Genomic DNA, 26906 nt, shown 5'->3' on the forward strand with positions numbered 1-26906 from the left:
CATTCTACAGTGGGGTCTGCTTACAAGTATTCAAAATAATTGGAGAAGTATATCTAAATATGGACAGCTTCTGCAAAAACTTTTGAATTACCCTCTCAATATGTAAACAAAGATCTGAAATAACTTTGAGTATGTTGGCGCACGGTGGGTGGTAGTGGGGGGGCCCCAGATCAATTTTTACATCGGGGCGCACAAGCTTCAAGTTACGCATCTGGCCGAATGTACACTTTGTCAGTCTCAACCACCATAAACTTTTTGAACTGTACACCTTTTCATGGGAAACGGTGAAAACACTTTAAGAAATGTGCATGCTCATTTCACACACTGTGAAAATTAAGGCTGATATTGTAGCTTACCCATGTTTATACATGTTTACTGTTTTCTGAAACCCAAAATGATCACAATGTTATGTCTTAATCAGCACAAAGTCAATAATGACAGAATATATAATTTAGGATGTACAGGAATGATACATAGTGGTAATTCTCTGTCACCTTCCAATAATCAGTCCTTTTCCATTCTAACTACGCATCAGAGATCTATGCCAGTTCACAGCCACATCCTGTATTGTATTTACAATTGTTTTTTACAATATTCAACAGCTAGAGTGGAACCTTCTGTATGAATTTCTTGAACCACAAGTATGTAGTGGCAGCACAGAGACCATACCTGTAAAAGAAAAGAATCATTCCACAATTAATGAGCTTGGCTGGGCTCAAACGAATAAATAAAGCCTTCCATAATATTAAGCTGCTGAGGAAAAATCCTTTCTATTCTGATACAATGGACAAGTTGGGGGGGGGGGGGAGGTGGGGACACTTTTTTTTATTATTATTATTATAACTAGTACATAAGCTGCACTGGCTGGATGCCAGGGCTTTGCACCAGTACAGTAGTTCTTAAAGCCGTAGTAAACTCAGTGGCAAAAAAAAAAAAAACAGAACCCTGAAAGCTAATGTCATATGTCAGTATGCATTGTATACTAGCACATTATGACAGACTTACCTTAAAATGAAGCCCTCCAGCGGCACACTGTCACCGCTAGCAGGGCTTCAGTTTCCATCTTCACATAGCCTTCATTCCGGGTTCAAGTGTATGCGCATGGGAGCCATAGCCGTGGCACAGCACTCTGAATGGATGGCATGCTGTCCCTTGAAAGTGCAGTGCACATGTGCCGGTGACGTCACTAGCTGCCAAAGTAGTGAATATCTCTTAAATGGTGCATGTTTAGGAAATATTACAGGAACCTACAGGTAAGCTTTATTATAAGCTTACCTGTAAGTACGAGTAAGCTGTGTTTACTACTGCTTTATCAGTTCTGGATAAAACATATACTCCCAGTTGTCAGTGCTTTTACAGATTTACATCTGGCACCTGACATTTCTGATGTTGTCAATGGAAGAAGCCTTCTTTACGGTTATGACATTGGGCTAACTGACTCCATGAATTTGTTTCATTTCAGCAGAGTGGCTAAATAGTTAGAACTTCCGCTTGGCGGTACAGGGTCATTGGTTCAAATCAAAACCACGGCAAATCAAAATCACTAATCTATCACCTTACGGAATATTTAGTACCAATGCATATAGTCTGATAAGTTCAGCTATTGGAAGACTTTTATCTGGGACTATCTTTTAACTGATGAACATTTCTATAAACGTACATGGATCATTGTCTTGTATGTTAACATTTAGCGCTGCATACCCAATATTTGAATTCACGGCACCACCTGCCTGAAGTTTGCATGTTCTCCCTGTGCAGGCGCGGGTTTCCTCTGGATACTCCGGTTTCCTCCCATACTCCAAAGACATGCTGGTAGGTTAATTGGATCCTGTCTAAATTGGCCCTAGTATCTGTATGTATGAATGTAAGTTAGGGACCTTAGATTGAGGGTTAGGGACTGATGTGAATGTACAATATATATGTAAACCGTTGCGTAAATTGATGGTTATAAGTTATAAGTAACTGAAAAAAAGGGATATACTTACCATGTAATAATGTACTGCATGTGCTCATTCCTCAGCGTTACCCTAGTCTGTCCTCCAATGGGTCCACTGGGAACTGTGCTGGCTGTGATAAGACACAAATAGTAGTTCATTGCACACTCTCAAATATATGTATAAATAAATGTGTGAGGGCAGATGTTAGTTATCTAGTTACAGGTGTGAAAACACCTTTTTCTGATTAACATAATCCAATCATTATGATGCGTGAAGTCAACTCACACCTACAACTATTTGATTCAAGCAATGAACACAAGGCCCAAATCCAAATACCATGATAATTGGATTTTGTTAATATTTAATGAAATGTTGTTGCATAAGAAGCTTTCCTTAAGCAGAGTACACACTAAAAGGTTTTTTTTCATTCAACCCGTTCAACAAGCAATGTTAGTGCAGCAATCTCCCCCGCTGTGCCTTTGTGTTCTGACAGAGGACTCATTGTGCAATGTCTCTGCTTCCAGCATGTTGGGGGGCATTCTCTGTGATGACACAACAAGGATTAATCTCACCACATCAAATCTTGTTGATCTTACCAAAATTGGCATCAATAATTATTGGCTCTGCCCCAGTCAGTTTTGCCATGGCTTCCACATCTCGGTAATACCATCTGTTTCTCTCAGGATCATTTTGCGGAACAAATGGCTGGCGCTTCTCTGAATGTCTCACAATACCAACCAAATCCACTTCTCCTTCTACCTAGAGGAAAACAGACAGAGGACCGCATCTTACTATCCTCCTGCTTTGTATATATGGAAAATACTTTATTGTATATTGTACAAGACACTTCTTCCTGCCTCCTTCATTGTATAGTGTAAAGGACACTTGTACCTTCTTCCTGTATTGTATACTGAACTCATACTGTAAGCTCCCCCTCTCCTTTCCTACTTCACTGCATACTGTGCACCACTCCTGTCACCTCCCTCTGCAAAGTATCCTGTACTCCTTTTCTTATGCATTGCATATTGTGTTCCTCACCTGCCCCTTTTTCCGTGTCTCAGGATTAATCTTCTTTTTGGGAACAAAACCTCGATTAACCAAGATTGTAACTCTGGAAGAAGAGAAGGAGAAACAATTTGAATCTCTAGACTCCTAACTCAGTGTATCAGAAGTTATCATTTATTTAGCTGTAATAATATAATGCAAGTGGCTGTGTAGCACTCCTATGCGAAACACAATATTTTGAGCCCCTATTAAAAAAGAAAAAAAAACAACAAGCTTTGCTCATCTGCTTCAAGCTCTATCACTGCCCTGTGAGTCTTCCGTAGTGGTCAAGCATCAGTCCTCTTCAGAACTGAATGGTGCCCAGCATCATTCTACCCTCTTCCTGTGAGCCTTGCTTGTCAAGGACAACTCCTGGGGTAGCATCACCAAAGCACCCTAAGGGGAAAGCTACAGAAAACATTAGGAAAAACATGTCAGCTTTTTATCCTCTCATTTGATACATTTTTGTTTATCCAAGATCCCAGATTTAAAACATTTTAAAAATTCCTAAAGCCACTTGCACACGGGCGTCAATTTAATGAAGTTTACTCATGAACTTGTTGACAAAGTCCTTGAGTAAAATCTGTGTGTAAAGACCTGAGTAATGTTGAGTACAGCTGAGTAAAGGTGTGTAAGCATATAGACGAGTAAAATTCTTCATTGCCAGTGTTGTAATAATTGGATTTTTTCTACATACTTACCTCTAAAATCCATTTCTTGGAGTGCATCACGGGACACATAGCAGGCTATTCATGACTATGTGGGTTATAGGCCACCTATAGGTGAATGGACACTGGGCAACCAATCAGAGAGGAGGTCCTCCCCTATATAACCGCTCCTATACAGGAAGTACTTCAGTTTTTGTAGCAAGCAATGAAAATTCCAGAAAGAGGGGCGGGACCTCTGTGTCCCCTGATGTACTCCAAGAAGTGGATTTTACAGGTAAATATGTAGAAAAAAATCCAATTTTCTTTATAGTACATCATGGGACACAGAACAGGCTATTCATGTGGGATGTCTCAAAGCAATAAGAAATTTGAGGGGAGGGTGACACCATGATAGCCACCATCAACAATCCATCAGGACCTACTCAGCCCTCCGTAAAACACTTCGGCCAAAGGCAGAATCCTCTGCGGCTCTGACATCCACTTGGTAGACACTTCTGAATGTGTGAACTAAAGACCATGTAGCGGCCTTGCAAACCTGAGCCACTGACGCCTGATGGCAGATTGCCCAAGATGCCCCCTAAATCCTGGAACAGTGTGCCTTCACCTGAAAGGGTGGAACATTACACTTTAAACCATAGGCTTGAATAATCAATTGATGGATCCAAAGAGATATAGTCACGTTGGATGCCGCCTGACCCTTTCCTAGGCCCCTCTAGCAGCACAAATAGAGCATCTGACCTCCTGACCTTTGCTGTCATCTTCAAGACCCTTGAAGACCGAACCACATCCAAGGTTTGCAGAGATCTTTCTCTTGCTGACTGATGCCTATTAAGGCAGAATTATGTCCTGGTTGAGATGAAATGTAGAAACCACCACCAAAATCACGGATGAGGTTGCAACACCACTTTATCCTGACGCAAAACCAGAAATGGTTCTCTGCAAATAAGAGCTGTCAGCTCCAACACCCTTTTCGCAGAAGTGATTGCCACTAGAAACAACAGTCAACAGGACCAGCGGAATCTAATAGGTTCAAATGGTGGCTTTTGCAAAACCTCCAAAACCAATATCAGGTCCCAAGGACACACAGGCAACTTGACAGGAGGAGCCATAAGCATCACTCCTTGTTAAAAAGTGCAGACCAAAGAATGAGATCAGAGTGGATCAGAGGAAAGGCACACATCAGTGAGAATTAGTTCCAAGGAATCACTAAGGTGTCTACCCCTGGGCCCGAGTGACGCGCAAAAAACCGACCTTGTTGTTGAACCTGGATGCCAATAGATCTACATCTGTGCAACCCCATCGCTGGCAGATTTCCTTGAAAACATCGGGATGCAAAGCCCATACCTCTGAAATCAACTGCCAGCGACTGAGATAATCCACCTGCCAATCTTCCACACCTGAAATGAACATTGCTGACAGATTTGGAACATATCTCTCTGCCCAGGTCAGAATGTATACAAATGGAGAAACAGAAAAAGGGCGCACCGACCTAGTGCATTATCGTTTAAAATAATTTATTAAAGAAACAAAAATAGGTATCATACTGACAATGGACATAATAACACAGGCATGTCAAACTGAACAAGATGTATGATCCAAACAACATCTGAGTCCATACGATAGAACCCTGGATGACCAACTGGCTAACGCGTTTCGAGGACACAACCTCTTCCTCAGAGCCCTGTATGATACCTATTTTTTGTTTCTTTAATAAATTATTTTAAACGATAATGCACTAGGTCGGTGCGCCCTTTTTCTGTTTCTCCATTTGTATCCAGTGTATTCGGACCACCCCGGTCTGTTGAGGGCAGCAAGCAGTGCATATTCCAGAAAATTCCAGAACATTCCTATTGGGTCTACTGAGTCCTTTCCTAGCGCAGGAGTAAAGTGTTTGTTGTTTTGGATTTGCCAGGTCAGAATGTCTTGGTGGTTGATGTATGCAACTGTTGTGAGATTGTCGGACTGAATCCTTACAGGCCATCCCTGAAGCCTGGATGTCCAATACCTCAGAGCCAGCCTCACTGCTTGAAGTTCCAGGACACTGATGGGAAGAACCCTTTCCCTGCACTGTGGCCTACTCCAGAATGGCCCCCCAACCTGAAAGGCTGGCATCAGTGGTTACCAACTTCCACACCACTGGCCAAGAGGATCTTCCCTTCTCAAATTCTGAGTTATCAACCACCAATTCAGGCTCTGCTGCACTTCTGGAGACAGAGATATGCAGTAATCCAGGGCGGTGATCTTTTTGTTTGAATCAGACAGAATATACCTTTGCAGTGGTCGGGAGTGGAATTTAGCATAAGGAATAGCCTAGAACGAGGACCACCTTCCCCAACAACCTCATACAGAGACGAATTGAAGTATACCTCTTGGCCTTCAAACTACAAACCTCGTTCCTCAGGGCGCAACGTTTCCCTGGAGGCAGAAATACCTTTTCCTGAACCATGTCTAATTACTCCTGTATTCAATTATATTGTAACTGTACTGTTTGCCCTCACATTGTAAAGTGCTGTGAAAACTGTTGGCGCTATACAAATCCTGTATACTACTACTACAACCCAACCCCATATATAACCACATCCCTATCAATATATCCCCACCACATTTATAACCAAATTCCTCAATATCATACCTTCACACCATATACCAACCAAATTCCCATTATTATACCCCCAACCGATATATAATGACATTCCTATTACTATAGCCTCCCCACATATAATCAAATTCTCATTACTACACCCTCCATCCTGTATATAACCAAAATCCCATTATTATAATCCCCACCCAATATACAACAATCAGCCATAACATTTCCACTGACAGGTAAAGTGAATACCATTGATTACCTTGTGACAATGGAATCTGAAAGTGGGTGGGATATATTAGGCATCAAGTGAACATGTTGTCCCTGAAGTTGATATGTTGAAAGCAGAAAAAATAGGCAAGCTTAAGGATTTGAGCGACTTTGACAAGAGCCAAATTGTAATGGCTAGATGACTGGGACAGAGCCAACTCAGGAACTGCAGCTCTTGTGGGATGTTCCTGGTCTGCAGTGATCAGGACCTACCAAACATGGTCCAAGGAAGGGAAACTGGCCAACTGACAACAGAGTCATGGGTGGCCAAGACTCACTGATGCACATGGGAAGTGAACACTGGCCCATGTAGTCTGATCCAAAAGAAGAGCTACTGTAGCTCAAATTGCTGAAAAACATAATGCTAGTTTTGAAAGAAAAGTGTCAGAACACACAGTGCATCACAGTTTGTTGTGTATGAGGCTGCATAATTGCAGACTGGTCAGGGTGCCCATGCTTACCCGTTTCCACAACCAAAAGCGCCTCCAATGGGCACGGGAGCATCAGAGGTAGACCAAGGAGCAATGGAAGAAGGTGCTTTCTAAGTATCGACTTGGCCTCCAAATTCTGTAGATCTCAATCAAATTGAGCATCTGTGGGAAGTGCTGGAAAAACAAGTCCAGTCCATGGAGGCCCCACCTCGCGAGTTAGGATCTGCTATTGACAGCATGGTGCCAGATACTACAGCATACCTTTATAGGTCTAGTGAAGTACATACTGCGCAGGGGTAGTTCTGTTTTGGCAGAAAAAGGGGACCTACTAAATATTAAGTGGATGGTCATAATGTTATGGTTGAATGGTGTATAATCCCGGTATTATACCCCTTAGCATGAAATTGATGAAAATCCGTCATCTTCCCCTGGCATGTCAAACCTCTGGCAGAGCTATAAAATGACTTACCCGAGGTCAGTACAGTAAAATGGAGTGACCACATGGGCCCCACTCTCAGTGTTTGATGTGATCTGCCCAGCTTCTCGAGCCTCCTTTTCTGGGTCCATGAGTGTGCGGGGCTGTATATATAGCTCCTTGGAGTGATCAAAGTAACCTCTAACTGTCACAGGACGATACTCCAATCTTTTCAGTTCTGCTGCACTAAAAAGACACATGAAAGTGAGCCAATAACAGAAGCAGATAAAATTATTTAAAGCCCTTCTTATTGCATTGCTACCTGGAGGTCTGGAATAAATCACCTGTTACTAATTTCAGCTATGCTACCTGCCAGTATAGTGAATATCATCTGTTACAAATCTCAGACATGCTACTATTTTGAGGTTTGACAACATCCCCCTTTACTATTTATTACAGTGGTCCTGCTACCTGGAAGTCGGAAGGACACCACTTGCTACTAATTATCACAGTTGTCCTGCTGCCTGGAGATTTGAAAAACATTATGTGTTACTAACTATCTCAGTTGTGTGTCTACATGGAAGTCTAAAGAATATCATCCCTTAATAATTATCACAATCATGCTGCTATCTGAAGATCATTATCTGTTACTGATTGTCTTAGCTATTTTGCTACCTAAAAGTCTGAAGAACCTCACCCGTGTTTGGTCCCTGTGGGCCAGAGTCTGGGAGACTCTGCATCTTATAGATGCTAGGAGTTGTCAAGGAGCATACACTGCACTCTCTCTGGGAGACACTGGCCTAGATGAAGCATGTGAAAGGATAGTAATAATCCTTTTAGCATCATCAGGCCAGCCATACTTAACTATGTATGCAAAGTCAAGAAGACTCACTCAGTGGAAAGAGGGATCGGTATAGCGTTAACTTGAGACTCTAGCTGGTCTATGAGTTTCAGCTTCCACTTCCGTCGCTGAACCTGGAACAGACAGAAAGGAGCATCATGATAATGTGATACAGTGGCCAATCACCTTTTTTCCTTTCATTTTCTCAAACTGCAGTATAGGAAAACAGTGCATCCAGTGAAATAGAACATCTCAGTAACTGTGACTTTTTTGAAGCCCAACTCCAGGAAAACTATAAGTCCTTCCTTTCACACACAATGCAAGGGTAAACTGCTTATTTTTGTGGTATTATACCAAAGTGGAAGCAACTGGGAACAACAGCAACGCCATGTAAAATGACAGAGCGGTGTAAGCACATGCTGAAGCACACAGTGCGCAGAAGTCACCAACTGTCTGCAGAGTCAATAGCTAAAAACCTCCAAAGTTCGTGTGGCCTTCAGATTAGCACAACAGTGCTTAGAGAGCTTCATGGAATGGTTTTCCATGGCCGAACAGCATTAGAACCGTACGTCACCAAGTGCAATGCAAAGCGTCGGATGCAGTGATGTAAAGCACACCGCCACTGGACTCTAGAGCAGTGGAGACGTGATCTCTGAAGTGACAAATCACGCTTCTCTGTCAATCCGATGGACATGTCTGGGTTTGGCGGTTGCCAGGAGAACGATAATTGCATGACTGCATTGTGCCAAGTGTAAAGTTTGGTGGAGGGGGATTATGGTGTGGGGTTGTTATTCACGGGTTGGGCTTGGCCGCTTAGTTCCAGCGAAGGGAACTCTTAAGGCATCAGTATACCAAGACATTTTGGACAAATTCATGCTTTGTGGGAACAGTTTGGGGGTGGCCCCTTCCTGTTCCAACATGACTACGCACCAGTGCACAAAGCAAGGTCCATAAAGACAAGGATGAGCAAGTTTGGGGTGGAGGAACTAGACTGGCCTGCACAGAGTCCTGCTCTCAACCCAATAGAACACCTTTGGGATTAATTAGAGCGGAGACTGTGAGCCAGGCTCTCTCATCTGACATCAGTGCCCTACCTCACAAATGTGCTTCTGGAAGAATGGTCAAACATTCCCATAGACACACTCCTAAACCTTGTGGACAGCCTTCCCAGAAGAGTTGAAGCTGTTATAGCTGCAAAGGGTGGGCCAACTCAATATTGAACCCTATGGACTAAGACTGGGGTGCCATTAAAGTTCATGTGCATGTAAAAGCAGGCGTCCCAATACTTTAGACAATATAGTGCATATCTGCTATACATTTTAGTAAAAACATATAATTATGTCTCTCTAAACACTTTGGAGCAGGTTTATAAAGGGTGCATTGAAAGGAGCTTGCTAGGAGTGTTGGTGTATTGTAAAGTCAGGCACGTTACCTGCCAGGTGCCCAGGCCAAAGGTGGCGACGGGTATAAGCAGCAGAAACCACTTAAAAAACTGGTCCTCACTGGATTCAGTTGATGCGGAGGAAGTGCAGAGTCTGTGCGATTGGGGCTCAGGACCTGGAGGACACACAGAAAATAAAATGGCTCTGTCCATAAAATTCTCATAAGGATCTGCACCTATACTCTCCAAACTGAAATCTTCAGCAGGGTGATTAATAATATCACACACAAATTTAAACCACATCCCATGGTGGAAAATATGTCAGAAGCCTTTTCTATTACAAAACATATTGTCCTTTCATTCTACCCTGCTGGCAATTATTGAGAATCAGACATTTAAGACTTGAATTTTCTTCATCTACAAAGCCAATGCTTATGTCTTCATATTAAACAAAGATTAGAGGTCCAAAGAAATAAAGTATGCTGTCAGACCACAACCTTTACAACACTTGCTCATTTTCTATGATGCCTGCACCTCACTTCCCCTAGCCTGTTCTTCTTGTCTTTTTATGGACTTAGAAACCACCTGCAGGAGAAAGGCCCTTTGACCCATTCTTATTTTAATTTTTTGTACAGTTGTTAATGTGTCCTCAAAAGGGACAATAGCCATCTTGCATAGCGAAATGAGAAGGAAACTTGAATCTTTAACCAAAACATTGAAAGTCCTCAGTCTGCAACAGGAAATTGGATTAAAAACTTCAACAAGGTTTATAAAAACCCCATACTCTTTTACTACACAAATCCAACTACTCCAAACCATTGTTGGAGAGGTGAAGCTGAGGAGAGAACATTACATCACATCCAGTGGGGGTTTACGAAGCTTGAAGTCTAAGTTCACCTTTTCAAAGAAAATGAAAAAGCGAACTAATACACCCTACATCCCACCAACCTCCTGGAGGCAACTGCACTAGCCTCCATGGGTGATTAGCTGTCACTGCTCAGACAGCAGCCTGGACATTTGAAATCCATGTTCTTCCTCCCTGTCCCTGGGGCTTCTGGGATCAGAGCATTTATGATTAGTCAAAGTGGTCAGGTGTCAACATGTGACCAATCAGAATCGCTCTGATTCATGCGCTAGGGAAATACAAGGAAGAAGAGTGGGGCTTTCAAATGCCCAGAATGCTGCACCACCTGCATGGGCAATTACAGCCAATCACCCATGGAGGTAAGCGCAGCAGGGCCCAGGGGTGTAGGGTGTTATTTCACCTTTTCATTTTTTGTAACATGGATCTGTAACAGGTCTTCTGCTCTTTCCATATTATGCTCGTATGCACAGCATACTTGCAAATTATGGCTCCTGCACTCACAGTTCCCAGCTATCCCTCATCCCTTCCGTCCACTGCCACCAACTTCTTCCAAGTTCTCATCTGCCCACCTCAACAATTAGGTGGCCACTGATGATCTAACTTCTGCATATATGCAGGTCATTGGACCCAGTTCAGTTCTAGATATGTTATAGATCACAAAGCATACACTGCACTGAGAATGCACAACAGCTAGTGTACAATTGAAAAAATTGCCACCAGAATTCCATTCCCAAGAAAATGTAAAGAAACTGCCTGCACCTGTTTCCCTGCAATATAAAAACAAAAATAATTTCCCTTGCTACAGATGAGGTTTTCCAAAACCATTAATTTAAAAAAAATGGCAAAATAAACCTCAGTAGTCAAAGGAACGTCTGATAAATTTAAAGCGGTTGTAAAGGCTCCAGGTTTTTTACCTTCATGCATTCTATGCATGAGGGTAAAAAAAACCTTTGGTGGGCAGCAGAACCCCCCCCCTCCCAATACTTACCTGAGCCCCATAATGATCCAGCAATCCTGGGACTCTCTCTCCTCATTGGCTGAGACTGCAGCAGGAGCCATTGGGTCCTGCTGCTGTCAGTCACAGCCAGTGAGCAAATTGGGGGTAGCCTCTGTGTATGAATAGACACGCAGAGCAGTGGCTCGGGAGCGAGCTTGCTTGGGTGACCCATTAGCAACCTGCTTGCTCTGGGGGCACTCAACAGGAGGGAGGGGCCAGGAGCACCGCAGGGGTACCCAAGTGGAGGATTGTGACAGGTCTGTGAAAAACTATTGCACAGAGCAGGTAAGTATAACGTTTGTTTTTTTTTTTTCTCTTTTTAAAGCCTGCCTTTAATTTCACTTTAAGGGATAGCTTTATCAGACTTTGTTAATGCTACAGAAATATGCCAGCAGAAAAAGATAAAGTGATTGATCAAGTCTGCCCCTTTGATATTTTTTTTTTCTTAAAGTGGAACTAAAGGTAACTGGTGAAAACCTACAAGCAGGCAGCTCTTGCAGAAGAGACACGTTGGCCCGGATTTGCGAAAGCACATATACAGCATCTGGGCGCACTTCCGTAGACTAAAGCCTACTTTTCATTGGAATCCGTCTACTTTTGGACGGCAAAGACATTTACTAAAGAAAGCGTCTAATAACTAGATACGAAAGCGAATTTACTAATGGACACAATAAAGGAATCCATCTAAAAAAAGCAGACATCCTAAAAGCACGTCTAAAGGAATGAAAAATCACCGTAGAAACATGTTCACATTGAAATTTGATTTACCAGTATCTGGACTTCACTTTAAAGAATATATTTCTTTTAAAAAATGTTTTCAGTGGATAAAAAAAATAGATTTTTTAGGGAATGATAGAAATGTGCATGTGCAGAACGAGCGAGCGCCCCCCTCCTGAACCATACCAGGCCACATGCGCTCAACATGGGGGGTCTTTGGGGGGTGGCTAGTGTGAAAAAAGACAGGAGACCGTCTTTGACAAGTCCTTTATTAAAAGAATGTCCCCTGAAGTAGATCCAACGTCAGTCACGATGCCCGCTAATGATTGTTGTATTTTCAGCAGAAAACATGTCCAATTCCTAGACACATTGAGGTACACAGCAGAGGCTCAAGGTATTCCATGATATCTAATAGGGCTGCTGTTAGATATCACGGGGCCCTGTACAATCTACCTGACAGGCCCCCCCCCCCCCCACCACCACCAGAGAAAATATCAAAATAATATTTATGGTAAAAATACACTAAAAACTTTATTAATGTACACAATCCCAACAAAATTCCTGTTAAATCTAAATGATAAAACTGTACTGAGTTAATAAATAAAGCTGTGTGTGTAGTTGAGGTCTTAGGGCTCATTCACATGGATATTGTGGCCTGTAGAGTGTGAATCAGTTGTTTGTTTTTGTGGCTGTCGCCGCTTGGAGCAGTTTGCAGGCAACCTATGTTACACTGTGGAGACACTGCAGGTCCTAATTTGACAGGCATATAGGTGCAGGTGTACAGCCCTGAACTAAGACAATGAGCATTCAGGGCCACTTCCCCACACCTGTTAGATTAAAACCTGTGTTCATACAGCTGCTGTGTCCTCATAGTGTAACAGGTGGCTCCAGCCACATGAACAACCCACTCATTCATGCTGTACAGGCCAGAGGATGTGTGTGAATGGGGCATTTTTTACTTTTTTTTCCTCAGCTCACTAATTTCAATGGGCTGCCGAACGTGTAGGAACATGCAAAAATACTGCAGGCATATTGTTTTAAAACTGTTGCACCTAACCGCACAGTGGTGTGGTGCCATGCATTTTGGTGGCTGTGAATGCATCTGTGTTTACCAGATGTGTGGAGGTGCAATTAAGTTTTCATCATGGTACCTGCGCACATCTGCAAAGGGAATTGGGTTTCTTTGCTATGCAGGAAAATGCATGCTCTTGCATGAGTTTCTGCACCACAAATGGTGTGAACAAGTCCTAAAGGCCAGATAACACTATAGAAACGCAGTCTAGATGTGTTCCAGATGTGTTTTTGCATGCATGTTTTTGAAGCATTTTTAGGGTGCTCCGGTGTGTTCTTGATGCATTTTTTATGTGTTCCAGTGCGTTTTTTTATGCATTCCAGTTAATCTTTCCCTTCTCTCTTTTTCTTCAATTTATTTAGGACATGTGTGTTCCAGTGCATTTTTGTTGTGTTCTGGTGCATTTTACCATGTTCCAGTACAGTTCTGTGCAGAAACAATGCAGCCTATTCTACTTTTTTTTCTGCACCCGGAACGCACTGGAACCGCAAGCACTGATGTGAACTAAGACATTGACAACCATATAACTTACTTTCTGTGCGTTTTGGATGCAGAAAAAAGCAACTGAAACGCATGTAGTGTGAACTGGCCCTAAAGGTTATTATAGGTAAGGGAATGGGACTGACCAGGAATTGTGAATTCAATCAGACTAGTGGTGAGATACAATTAGGAATCATATAATAATGCGAGATCTGAGCTGTAGGTGATAGGAAATGGGACACATTAACTAGATCAGTAAATAAATAGTTAAAAAAAAAAAATAGTCTGTATCGTCAAGGAGCTTACAATCTAAGGCCACAAATTCATACATACACTAGGCCCAATTAACCTAACAGCATGTCTTTGGAGTGTTGGCAGAAACACACCTGAACAGAGAAAGCATTCAAACTCCAGACAGGTGCCGCCATGACTGGGATTAGAACCCATGACTCAAGTGCTGCAAGCCATGAGTGCTAACCATTAAGCCACTGTAACAGAGTTTGAGCTGAAATGTACAATAGTAACATGATTAAAGAGAATGAAGATATATAATTAGATTGGGAAATTAGAACTAGACAATCAAATTATTTGAGATATAAGAATGAAAATGTTTGACATTCGAAAATAGAATGTATGACTTTGTAACATTCATTAGGAAATGCATTAGTTGGCTGATCATTTTTGGAGAAAAAAAGGCAAGAAAATCAATAGAGGCAACAATAATAGCAGCAACCCCCCCCCCCCAAATGCCATTAAAAAACAAGCACACCTTGTTCTTGTTTTGGATTTTCTTTTACTTTCACTCTCACTGATAATGCTATACAGAACAAACACAGGTGTCTCTCCTAATGGCAGCACGGAAAGCAATAAAAACCTAACAGGTATTCTAATTAGTCTCCACTCTATCCAAAACCATAAAAGTTTTACCTTCAGTTATACTTTAACTTATTCCTTGCTATCTTGGCTGCTGGTGCTCTTCTCTCTGATATCCTTACGTACTATGCTAGACTGTTGGCTCTGCATTGTACTTGATGCGACCACCAGCTGGAGCTGGAGTTTGGAAAAGAGACTTTGGTACATAGGTCACACAGATGGAGTGAGCTTGCAGTAGTAAGGCATAAGGGGTAAGTGTTACACATATTATTCCTCAATCCTTAGACCCGATGTGCATTTAAACCTGGCAGTGTGATACTCACCTCTTATCGACATCTTTCTGTAAGTGAGGTCTCCAGAACTGGACACAGTATTTTAAATGAGGTCTAATGAAAGCTCAGTATAACAAAGTCCGGGTCCCCTTCCTTCTGCTGGTGAGCTCTCTATGAATCCCCATTAGCTGAACTAATCGCTTCTCGGCCTTTTGCCTAAGATCAAGTGTAGTATCGACCTTGCCTTTAGGGGTGTCCCTGCTTCCAGCTAGGACGTTGAGAACCACTTGTATCTATCCCAGCCATTTGGTCTGTGTGGGGTACCCTCTACTCGGCCTGGTAGGATCGTCGATTAAATTCGGCTTCACCTGCTTGCTGCTCTTGGGTTTGAGGCTTAGCCCCCACACAGAACGAGTTTGTGATCTTCCCCCCTGTTCACTCTGCGTTACTACCTCCGGGCAGTAGACGCTCAATAGCCTTTTCAAAGGCTAAGCAAGAGTGAAGCCGCCGAGGAAGAAGAAGGAGAAGGAATCCGCTGAAGATCTCTGGGAAGCCCTCCTGAGAGCTCCTCTGCGACAAGATGGGGAAGAACAAGCAAACCGCCAAGAAGCCGCTGACCGCCGCCGCCCCTGCCAAGACCCCGGGAGAAGCCCCCTCCGCCTCCACCTCAGAACGCTCCGGCCCTGCAGAAGGTCTCCCCCCCTGGAGCCCTGGATGAAGCAGACAGTCGTGTTGCGGCTGAAGGAGGTGGAAGGCAGAGTCCCGGACATGACCCCGGAAGTCTTCGGCAAGAAGATGATCCTGGAACAAGGATTCAGCAAGGCAGAGACCCTGTCGGTGCAGTCCTTCATGAAAGGTATCTTCTTCATAACCCTTGTCTCGTTACAGGTCTGCAGAAGGTACTGGGAGATGGTGAAGACCTCTGGGCCCGATTCCCCTTTCCGCAAATTCGTTGAGAATTCTCCCATTCAAAGGGACGAAAGGCGGATAACGGTGTCTATGAGGAACCCTCACGTCCCCGGAAGAGATATCGCCACCTATCTCCAGAGGTTCTGTGTCGTGTTGAAGGACCCAGTCCGGATACTAGACGCCAACGGCTTCTGGACAGGTAAGTGGGCCGTGTTTTGCAGACTGCTGAGAGATCGTCCCGCTGCAGACCTCCAACACCTGCAACAGTGCTTCTCCCTGGGAACGTCCGCAGGACTCCTACACTACCCGGATCAACCCCAGTCATGCCGCAGGTGCGGACAGCCGGGGCACGAGGGTAAGGATTGCCATGTGCTCTCTTGTAGGTTCTGCCGGTCTGCAGGTCACGAGACCAAGGATTGCCCGAGGTCCAAAACCTGCAACCTCTGTGGACGGTCAGAGCACGTCTACAGGGACTGCCCAGAGAGAAGCAGGACGTATGCTGGGGCCCTGAGCAAGGGCCCTGCTACAACAGCGCCACAGAAGCCTCAGAAGGACCCAGGTAAGAGGAACCCCCCATCCCCCCCCTACCAATCCGGTGTCGGAGGCCGCCCCCCCCCCCGGACCCTGGTCCCCCTGCCCCTTGCCCTCCTGTCCCCCCTGCCCCTTGCCCTCCTGCCCCCCCCGCCCCTCGCCCTTCTGCCCCCCCCCTCCCCCTGCCCAACCCCTCCCGGGCCCGGTTCCGCCCCCCCCCCGACCTGTCCCCACAGGAGGATTTCCCGCCCCTTCCCCCTGCCACCCCTGCCAGCAGCTCTGCGACGGGGAACAGGAAGCGGAAGAAGGAGCAGGCCAGCCCGGCGGCGGAGGACCCCTCCTCCTCCACCAAACGGCCTGCTGTCCTCCAGAATGCCGCAGGTCCCGACCCCGTGGGGGAGGACCTCGACACGCTGGAGGAAAAAGAGGTGGAAGAAGAGATGGCTCTGACCCGGTCGGAGCCAGATCTCTCCACCGACTTCGATGAGGTCCTCAATGAGGTCCTCAACCAGATCGGTCTGAGCCAGGACATTGGTCAGGCTGCAGAGGTCACCCCCCCCTCTCCAGGGGAGGTAAGTACAGCCCCTGCCGACTAACCCCTTCATCTCTTTCCCATGATGGCTGAGATCTCTATCTTTTCCATTAATGTGAGGAGCATCAAGGATGCGTCTAGGAGGCAGACTGTGCTGACCTTTCTCTCCACACAGCAGAGTGATGTCTACATGCTTCAGGAGTGCGCCCTTCCCCCTCTGAGGAGGTACACTCATTTGTCCTCCCAGTGGACCCACGATCCCTCCTACTGGTCTGGGGGTGGCGATTGCAAGTCTGCAGGGGTAGCGGTTCTTATCAGGGGAGGACGTTTCACTGTTGACTCCGTCCATGAGCTCGTCTGTGGCCGCCTTTTGGTCATAGACAGCTCGTGGGCGGGGGAGCCCGTTAGGCTCATCAACGTGTACGCCTCCCCGGAGAAGAACGCGCGGCTGGAGCTTTTCCAAACCCTGCGGACGCAACTCGTCACAACGAGAACAGTAGTGATCGGCGGTGATTTTAACTGTCTGATAGAGGAGGACGGGCGCAGCTCCAGCATGTACGCTAAACTCGATGCCACCTCGAAGCTGCTCCGGGAGGTGATTGCGGAGGCTTCCCTGCAGGACGCCGTGGGATCCGTGGGGCGCGGCTCCGTGAACTACTCATGGAGCCGCCCCGATGGATCTGTGCGTTCCAGGATTGACTTTGTGCTCACCTCTAGGGCAGTCAGGCACCGCGGGTTCTCCATGGTTCCCTGCTTTTTCTCTGACCACAGGGCCATTCACTTCCAAGGTGACCTGGGAGAGGGCTTTGCCCCGGGCCCAGGCTCCTGGAAGCTGAATTGCACCCTGCTGGACGATGAGGAACTGCTAGTGGAGCTCAGGGAAATCTACGGTGCCTGGCGAGAGGAGAAGTCTTTCTTTCCCAAGGTAAGCGACTGGTGGGAGTTCGTGAAAGTCAAGCTGCGCAGCTTCTTTCAGGCCAGGGGACGCCAGCAAGTGTGTGCCAGGAGGAGGGAACTCAGGAGACTGCAGCGTCAGCTGCAGTCCCTGCAGGACCTTCATCACTGTGGCTGGGACGTGAGGCAAGACCTGGAGGACACCAAGAAGAGCTTGAAAAAGCACTTTGAGGAAGAATCCAGGCACATTGTCTTCCGTGCCAAGGTGGAGCATCTAGAGAAAGGTGAGAAGTGTAACTCTTTCTTTTTCAGGAAACTCCACTCAGGACTGGAACACTCCAGAAGGGGAAGGAGGCCGTGATGGAAGTGGTCAGCGACTACTACACCGACCTTTACTCCCCCAAAGAAACAAACACGTCAGCGGCCGACAGATTCTTGTCAGGTATCTCTAACACTATTGATCCTGCAGGTTTGTCGGCCACCAACGCCCCCTTGACGTTGGAGGAGCTGCACTCTGCCGCTAAATCCTTTAGGCGGGGCAGGACCCCGGGCTGCGACGGTCTCCCAGCAGAGCTCTATGTAGCGCTGTGGGACCTCGTGGGCCCGGACCTGCTCGAGCTGTACGAGGAGATGGTGGTGGAGGGCAGGATGCCTCTTTCGTTGAGGGAGGGGATGATCACGATCCTGTACAAGCGTAAGGGGGAGAGATGTGACTTGAAAAATTGGCATCCCATCTCTCTCCTGAACGTGGACTACAAGATCCTCGCCAAAGTCCTGGCGAACAGGCTGAAGGCGGTCATCGGACAGATCATCCACCCGGATCAGACTTGCGGCATTCCTGGCCTAGCGCTTGTCCGGGACACGGTCCAATACATCAAGGACCGCCGTGTGCACGCGGCCCTGGTCAGTCTTGATCAGGAAAAGGCCTTTGACCGTGTCTCCCATGGGTTTATGTGCAGAGCCCTGCGCAGGTTTGGTCTCGGGGAAATGTTTTGTTCGTACGTTGACATTATGTATAACAATATTTGCAGTTCCGTGCAGGTGAACGGCTGGAAAACTGATCCCTTCCCGGTCCTCTCCAGGGTCAGACAAGGCTGCCCTCTTTCACCTCTGCTTTTTGTTTGCTGTATAGAGCTCTTCGCCGAATGCATCAGACGGAATCCAGAGATCGGGGGAATCACCGCACCGGGACCAGACAGACGGGAAGTGAAGTGCTCGCTCTACATGGACGACGTGACGGTGTTCTGTGCCAACCAGCGCTCCATCGACCTGCTCGTCCAGACCTGCGAGGACTTCAGCCAAGCTTCGGGGGCAAAAGTCAACTGCGGGAAGTCGTAAGTCATGCTCTTCGGAAAGTGGTTCCTGCCTTCTTCTGCATCCATGCCCTTTGGCATCAAGACAGACTTCATGAAAATTCTGGGAGTTTGGTTTGGTGTCGAGGGCGCAGCCCTGAAGTCTTGGGAGGAGAGACTAGCCAAGATGAGACAGAAATTTGGACTTTGGAGCCTCAGAGACCTCACCATCGAAGGGAAGACACTGGTACTCCGCAGCGAGATTCTCCCTGTGTTGCAGTACCTCGCCCAGGCCTGGCCCCCACGGGTCAACACCTGTAAGGCCATCACCAGGGCGGTGTTTCACTTCATCTGGGGCTCCAAGATGGACAGAGTGAAGCGGGCAGTCATGTTCAAGGAACCCCTCAAGGGCGGTAAGGGCGTGCCCGACATCGCCACCCAACTGAGGGTGTTCTTTGCTTGCAACTGCATCCGCAGAACTTTGCCCAAAAGGATTATGGACTCTGGCGGGAACGCAATGTCACGCTTCTTCCTGTTGCCTCTCTGGAGGTCCCTCGGGTGGGACACTTGGGACAGTTCCATCCCCTACAACTGGGACACTCCTTGGTACTACTTGGATACCTTCAAGTTCATCAGGGAGCAGGGGCTGCAGGGAGTCAAGCCTGACTTGTGGAAACCAAAGACCATTTACAAGCTCATCAGAGCAAGCGACATTTTGGAGTCGGTTCCAGGCCTGCCTTCAGACACCTGCAAGGTGGTCTGGAGGAATGTTTCTTCCAACATTCTCACCAACAGGCACAAAGACCTGGCATGGATGGCAATCCAAGGGGGGTTGCCTCTCAGGACATTTATGCATGCCAGGAACCTGAGCAGATACAGACACTGCCCCTTCTGCATCATCCATGAGGAAACGTCTCACCACGTTTTCTGGGAGTGCTCTTTTGCTCAGGCCCTGTTGGGGGCCCTGGAACCTGAACTCAAGGACTTTGTACCACAGACAGCCATCACTCACTTTGGGGTGTTGAATGGACTATTCTGTGGAACTTTTTCTCTGGAGGACATTGATGGCGCCTGGCGGGTGCTGTGTTGTTTTAAGGACGCTTTATGGTGCGCCAGGAAGCGCCTCATCCACCAGCGGGAGAGGATGTCCATTGAGGACTGCCGCAGACTGATTCTCAGTCTGCTCAGAGACTATACCTTGATGGACTTTAAGGAGGAAGAGGACGTCTGAAGATCTCCCCTTCCCCCTACTCCCCCTTGCGTGTCTCTGTCCCTTCAATAAAGCTTCGGGCCTGTGTTTTCCCCATTTTTTTCCCCTCCCCCCCACACACCCGATGCTTATTGTAGATTGTAACATTCGGTTTTTGTTTTTGCATGACTTAGTGATATTAGGAAATGTACCGTGTATTAGGATGCTATGGTTTCGGGGTAAGCGGCGTTATGCATGACGTGTTGGTCTGGGGATTCATCCTCCACGCACATCACGTCAGGCATCATACCGCTGAGCGAATGTATTTATTTCTGAATGTATTTATCGTATGCTTGGAACTGTATTGCAATGTGGTGCGCTGCGTCGCAGGACAGGGTGAGATGTACCCCGATTACAAAGTATCATGTTGTTTTTTATACTTCTGTAATAAAAGTATCTTTTCAATCAAAAATTAGCTGAACTAATGTAACACTTTAATGGATAAATTCACCTTTTAACAAAAAATAATAAATGCACATTTTTTTGCAAGTAAAAAATGTGTATTTATTATTTTTTTGTTTGTGGAGCCTCTAAAGCAGTGCACCAGTGATCAGCAGATCGCTAGTGCCATGCAGGTGTCCCCCTGACCTGTCAGTATATCTGCTTGCTCGTACATCCCATATGGGCAAGCAGATACTTACTGACAGGAAGCTTCAATGAACTACCATGGCGCAAAGGCTGCTGGGACTTGTAGTTTTCCCATCCACAAAATACTGTGAATGAGTGATGTGGCCGGGTGGGTGTTTTTTAAATTGTGACAGCTAGCGGAAGGGAGAAGATCCCCCGCTAGCTGTCACAACAGGGATCAGGAGGGGATGCAAGGGCCAGTCGAATTGTAACATGTTACACCCTGAATATGGGTGTAACATGTAACGAAAGGTGAACTTATCCTTTAAGGGATAAAAATGAGATGGGAATTGTTGTTGGGGTATCTACACTTAGACGAAGAAATGTTTAGGCCAGAATGTTTGCCCATCCTGTCTAGCTGGCCCAGACATAAGGCTCACCCCAACCCCCTTTTTTCCTTCTCCACTTTCCTTATCCCTTTGATCTATCTTCCTAGTTCCCTTAGTATTGTCTAATCTCATTGTCCCACCATTCTAACCACCGACTAACTCCATATCCAATTTTCCTGTCAGTTTCAAAACATACTCCTTCTCTTCTCTGCTTTTCACAAGCAAATCCAAACAGTGGGGAAAACCCATAAGTACTTGAGGTACCCCACCCCCTTCTTTTTTCATTCCTTGGAGATAACATGCTCCAAGGATACCGTATTTCTTTGTGAGGCAACACATGGACTCTATTAATACTTCCTAATTGATTGTCTACATGAATCCTGTACTAAGATGGAGTAACTGCTTTCCAGTTCCAATATGTGGGTTACTTTGAGGTTATGTCCCCCTTATAGTGTCACTTACCCCTTTTTAGACAAAGCAGACCAGACCCAGGGCAGACACGTGGGGTAGTCACTCGGAAGACAGACAGGGCAGAGTTGAGGACCTGGAAGAAGGAACACAGCAGCAGGTTAGCATTACACACAGACATGAGAGGAGTGTTACTGATCTGACCGAGAGATGATGCAGAGAAGATGGGAAATCTCTGTCAGCACCTGGGGAAGATAGTAATAGCACCTCCATACAGAGCGGGGAAGATCAAGCCCCTCATCACTGTTTAATTATTCTGCATTTCTAACATTAGACAATTGCAGATCTGAGAGGTGTGGATTGGTGCACACCTGACCTGCTGGACTGCAGATTTTTTGGGTCCAGAATGCTCTTATGTATTTATCAACTCTTTGAAAGCATCCAGAGAGCCGACGGTCACTGACATAAAGAGGAACACCAACCAAAACTATTGGGAAAGGTTAGATTCTGTGTCAGGCTTTTGTTGCTGATTTTGGGTATACAGTACCTTGAAATTTTCCACATTTTGTTATGTTACAACCAAAAACGTATATGTATTTTATTGGGATTTTATGTGGTAGACCAACACAAAGTGGAACATAATTGTGAGGTGGAAGGAAAATGATAAATGGTTTTCAAAATTTTTTACAAATATATATCTGAAGAGTGTGACGCACATTTGTATTCAGCCCCCCTGAGTCAATACTTTGTAGAACCACCTTTCACTGCAATTACAGCTGCAAGTCTTTTGGGGATGTCTCTATCAACTTTGCACATCTAGAGAGTGACATTTTTGCCCATTCTTCTTTGCAAAATAGCTCAAGGTATCTCAGATTTGATGGAGAGCGTCTCTGAACAGCAGTTTTCCAGTCTTGCCACAGATTCTCAATAGGATTTAGGTCTGGACATTGACTGGGCCATTTTAACACAGGAATATGCTTTGATCTAAACCATTCCATTGTAGCTCTGGCTGTACATTTAGGGTCGTTGTCCTGCTGGAAGGTGAACCTCCACCCCAGTTTCAAGACTTTTGCAGACTCTAACAGGTTTTCTTCTAAAATTGTCCTGTATTTGGCTCCAGCCATCTTCCCATCTACTCTGAGCCACACTCTGTGTATCAATGGACACACAGAGCCAGCTGGGGAGCGAACCTGCAAAAGTGCCTGCATAGCAAGCAGCTTGCAATGCGGGCACATTGCAGGGAGGAGGAGTGGACAGTGCTAGTGGGGGACCCTGAGAAGAGGAGGTTCGGGGCTACTCTGTGTAAAGCCACTGCACTGAGTAGGTAAGTATAACATATTTATTATTTTAATAAAAAAATATAATGCAGCATTTACAATCCCTTTAATAACAGCAAGATGCTACTCCCCATGAAAGTATATTTCTTAAGCCTGGACTGCAGTACTGAGGACCTGAGGATCACTGTTCTGAAGGTGAACTTTAAAGGGCAACTCCACTTTTGCGGGGAAAAAAATAGCAAATAAAAAAATTATCTAGCATATAAAATTGCTGCACAAGCCATATTGTACAGTGTTATTAGAAATGACCTTTCTTTTTTCAATCTGCAGCACTATAGTTTTCTATAATGGCTAATTCACACAGACAGAAAAAAAAACGCTTTAGATGCGCATTTTCTGCATGAAAGAAAGATCCTTGGTAAATTACTTGCCTAAAGAACACTTGTTTATACGTATACATGGGTAAAATCCATGCATGTAAAACCTTTTGCTATGTCTGGCTAAACGCAGCGCACATTTTCATATGTAGACGTAGATGTGCATAAGGCCTTACTGATTACTATAGTGCTGCATTTAGATGCACTGAAAATCTGTTGTACGCATCTAAAGGCAGTGCTTTTTCTGCCCATGTGAAAAAGCGCTAAAATGCAATACGGCACCCTGGAAGAGTTCTGTACAAGGATGGTGCACAGAACTACCCCAGAAGTGTCATTTCCTGATGATGTGATTGGCTTGGCACCTGCAGGCATCATCCCCGTATCAATCAAAAAATGGAGCCAGCAATTCCCTGTTACGCAGAAGTGATCTGAGTGGCTGAACAACCACTCGATCACTTCTGTGGGCAGCGGAAGGGGGTTTCCTGCTGCAGATGCCGCCAGCCTGATCGGTCCCAGGCTCCCTGATTGGAAAAGAGAACACAGGACTGATCCGACCAGCAGCATATGTTGATAGGAAAACAAATTAAAGGGACAGTGTAAAAATGTTTTTAATAAAATATATAATAATTTAAAAAAAAATTCAAGTGCTCCATCCCCTTGTACTCACATGCAAATGTGAACGCATACACAAGTCCCACAAACATATGTAAACGGTGATCGCACCACACATGCGAGGTACTGTTTGAATATCAGAGTGAGTGCAATAATTTTAGCTCAGGACCTCCTGTATAACTCTAACCTGGTAATCAGTAAAGGCGTTTAAAGGGTCGCCTATGGAAATTTTTAGGTACTGTAGTTTAGCGCAGTTCCACAGGTGTACGCAATTTTAAAGCGTGACATGTTAGGTTTCTATTTATTTAGCATAACATCATCTTCTAGATTTTACCAAAAACGTGGGTACTATATAGTGTTTGCGTGCAATAAAATTCATTAAAGTGTATTTTGTATAAAAAAAAAATTGCATTTGAAAAACTGCTGCGCATATACTGTGTGACATAAAAAATTGCAACACCCACCATTATATTCTGTAGGACAGCATTTCTCAACCAGGGTGCCTTGAAGTTACTTCAGGGGTGCCTTGGCAAAATGTCTAACAATTGCCCAAAACTGGTATACAAGCCAGCGGGTGGAGCAAGCCTGCCTTTTCATTACACAAAGACACAGGTTTTCATTGTGCACCATTATGACCTTCTAGCCGCAGGCGTCCTGACAACCAATAACTTCATCAGTTGATAGGGAGGAAGTCGGCTGCCTGCACAGGATCCTTGTTTGCCCCTCCCCTGCCCCTCCCCATCAGTGCTGGGGTCACATTAGCTCAGTGATGGAGAAAAGCTGAGGGAGAAGAGAAACATAGGAATACTAGTCAGTACCAGTGTGCAAAAGGGTATTTGCTTTGGAAGAACAAATCACCTCCATCGTTGGGTGTCTTACATGTGTGCATATTGCTGCGTTATATACAACTATTAGAATAGCTTTTCACATTTTAGAATGGGGTGCCTCAAGACTGTCCATAATTTTAAAGGGTGCCTTGACTGAAAAAAGGTTGAGAAACATTGCTCTAGGACCTCTGTTGAAAATTTAGATTTTTACATATATGTGAGAAGTGTCAGAATTGGCCTGTATTGAAGTAGTTAAAATACACTGTCTCACCCTTCTCTGCACATGCTCAGTTGCTGTCTTTTTTTGGCATTGTAGTGAAAACGTAGAGGCTGATCTGCCAAACTCCTAAAGATTTACTGCTGCTCAGGGGCCTTTGCGCTTCAGCAAAATGGCAGCCTCCAGGAAAAAGAACCAGGAACAATACTGGATACAATTTACAGCACACACTAATTTTGGTGGCATAATTATTAATGCAGAATGTATGTTCCTTGCTAAAGAACGCTGAGTTTAAACAAATAGTTATGGGTAAAGTTCCACTTTAATGAAAAAAGAAAAGTTACTCTAATTCACAATCACTCTGCACACATTTCCTCAGAGCAGACAGGCGGGAATCTGTAACAACGTTAGTAGAGATCCCTTCAATGTTAGTAGAGATCCCTTCATAGATCACTCAGAGGGGAAGGGTTTTCTTTTCCTTAACAAAAGTGGAGTTACTTTTTAACCATTTTACAAGTTTACTATAGCCAAATGACGACTACAGCACGGTTGTCCAATTCTGGTAGGGCCTCATATGACATCCTCCCAGAACACGCCTCCCTGTCAGTGATCGCTGTATCCTACAGACACAGCTGATCATATGACTAGGTAAAAAGCCAATCACAGCAGCCTTTTACCACATGATCAGCTGTGTCCAATGAGTAAATACAATTGCTGTCACGGCGTGAGGAAAATACTGCCAATAACTGGCAAATGTCACAGAGCAGATCTGCACTGATGATCAGTGCCGTCCAGCTGTGTCACCCCCCGTGCCACCCATCAGTACTGCCTATCAGTGCAGCATCATCAGTGCCTCCTCATCAATGCTCATCAGTGTTGCCAATCCATGCCTCCTCATCAGTACTGCCTATCAGTGCAGCATCATCAGTGCTGCCTATCAGTGCCGCCTCATCAGTGCCGCCTATCCGTGCCTCCTCATCAGTACTGCCTATCCGTGCAGCATCATCAGTGCTGCCTATCCATACGGCCTCATCAGTGCTGCCTATCAGTGCCTCCTCATCAGTGCTGCATATCCGTGCCGCCTCATCAGTGCTGCCTATCCGTGCCGCCTCATCAGTGCTGCCTATCCGTGCCGCCTCATCAGTGCTGCCTATCCGTGCCGCCTCATCAGTGCTGCCTATCCGTGCCGCCTCATCAGTGCTGCCTATCCGAGCCGCCTCATCAGTGCTTCCTATCTGTGCCGCCTCATCAGTGCTGCCTATCCGTGCCGCCTCATCAGTGCTGCCTATCCGTGCCGCCTCATCAGTGCTGCCTATCCGAGCCGCCTCATCAGTGCTGCCTATCCGAGCCGCCTCATCAGTGCTGCCTATCCGTGCCGCCTCATCAGTGCTGCCTATCCGTGCCGCCTCATCAGTGCTGCCTATCCGAGCCGCCTCATCAGTGCTGCCTATCCGAGCCGCCTCATCAGTGCTGCCTATCCGTGCCGCCTCATCAACACACATCAGTGAAGGAGAAAAAATTACCTGTTTGCAAAATTTTATAATAAAAACAAAGAAAACTTTTTTGTGTAGCACAAAAAATAAAAACCCCAGTGGTGGTTAAATACCATCAAAAGAAAGCTCTATTTGTGTGAAAAAAAAAAAATGATAAAAATGTCATATGGGTGCAATGTTGCATGACCGTGAAAGTGACATTCAAAGTGCAACAGCGCTGAAAGGTGAAAATTGGCCTTTGCAGGAAGAGGGTAAGAAGCAGAGAGAGAGGAAAGCTCAGGGACAATACAGGTATACAGAGATTCCCACACATAGTGTGCCCATAAAGGACAAACACACCCAGTCACTCCGTGACCCTCACCTTCCCCTCTCTCACGCCCCTCCGGCACAGTAACAACCATAATGCGGCCATTTTTCCTCCTTCCACCACTTCCGGGTCACGTGCACCGGTCACCATGGAGGCAAGCAGCAGCTCCGTTGCC

At 45.6% G+C, this 26906-nt stretch overlaps 1 protein-coding gene across 1 annotated transcript; it reads right to left on the reverse strand.

Moving 5' to 3' along the window:
- Positions 1-345: 345 nt before the first annotated feature.
- SURF1 (SURF1 cytochrome c oxidase assembly factor) lies at positions 346-26904 on the reverse strand. Its single transcript, XM_089685224.1, has 9 exons — positions 26786-26904; positions 21676-21757; positions 9626-9750; positions 8245-8327; positions 7407-7598; positions 2976-3048; positions 2534-2696; positions 1986-2067; positions 346-669 (listed from the first exon to the last, which is right to left on the reverse strand). Exons 1-9 carry the CDS (start codon positions 26879-26881, stop codon positions 603-605), a joined length of 963 nt encoding a protein of 320 aa, XP_089541350.1. The 5' UTR covers positions 26882-26904; the 3' UTR covers positions 346-602.
- Positions 26905-26906: the final 2 nt, after the last annotated feature.

The sequence above is a fragment of the Staurois parvus genome, unplaced genomic scaffold (assembly GCF_062004578.1).
Source record: "Staurois parvus isolate SC_StPar_1 unplaced genomic scaffold, SC_StPar_1.0 ptg000365l, whole genome shotgun sequence".
NCBI lineage: Eukaryota > Metazoa > Chordata > Amphibia > Anura > Ranidae > Staurois > Staurois parvus.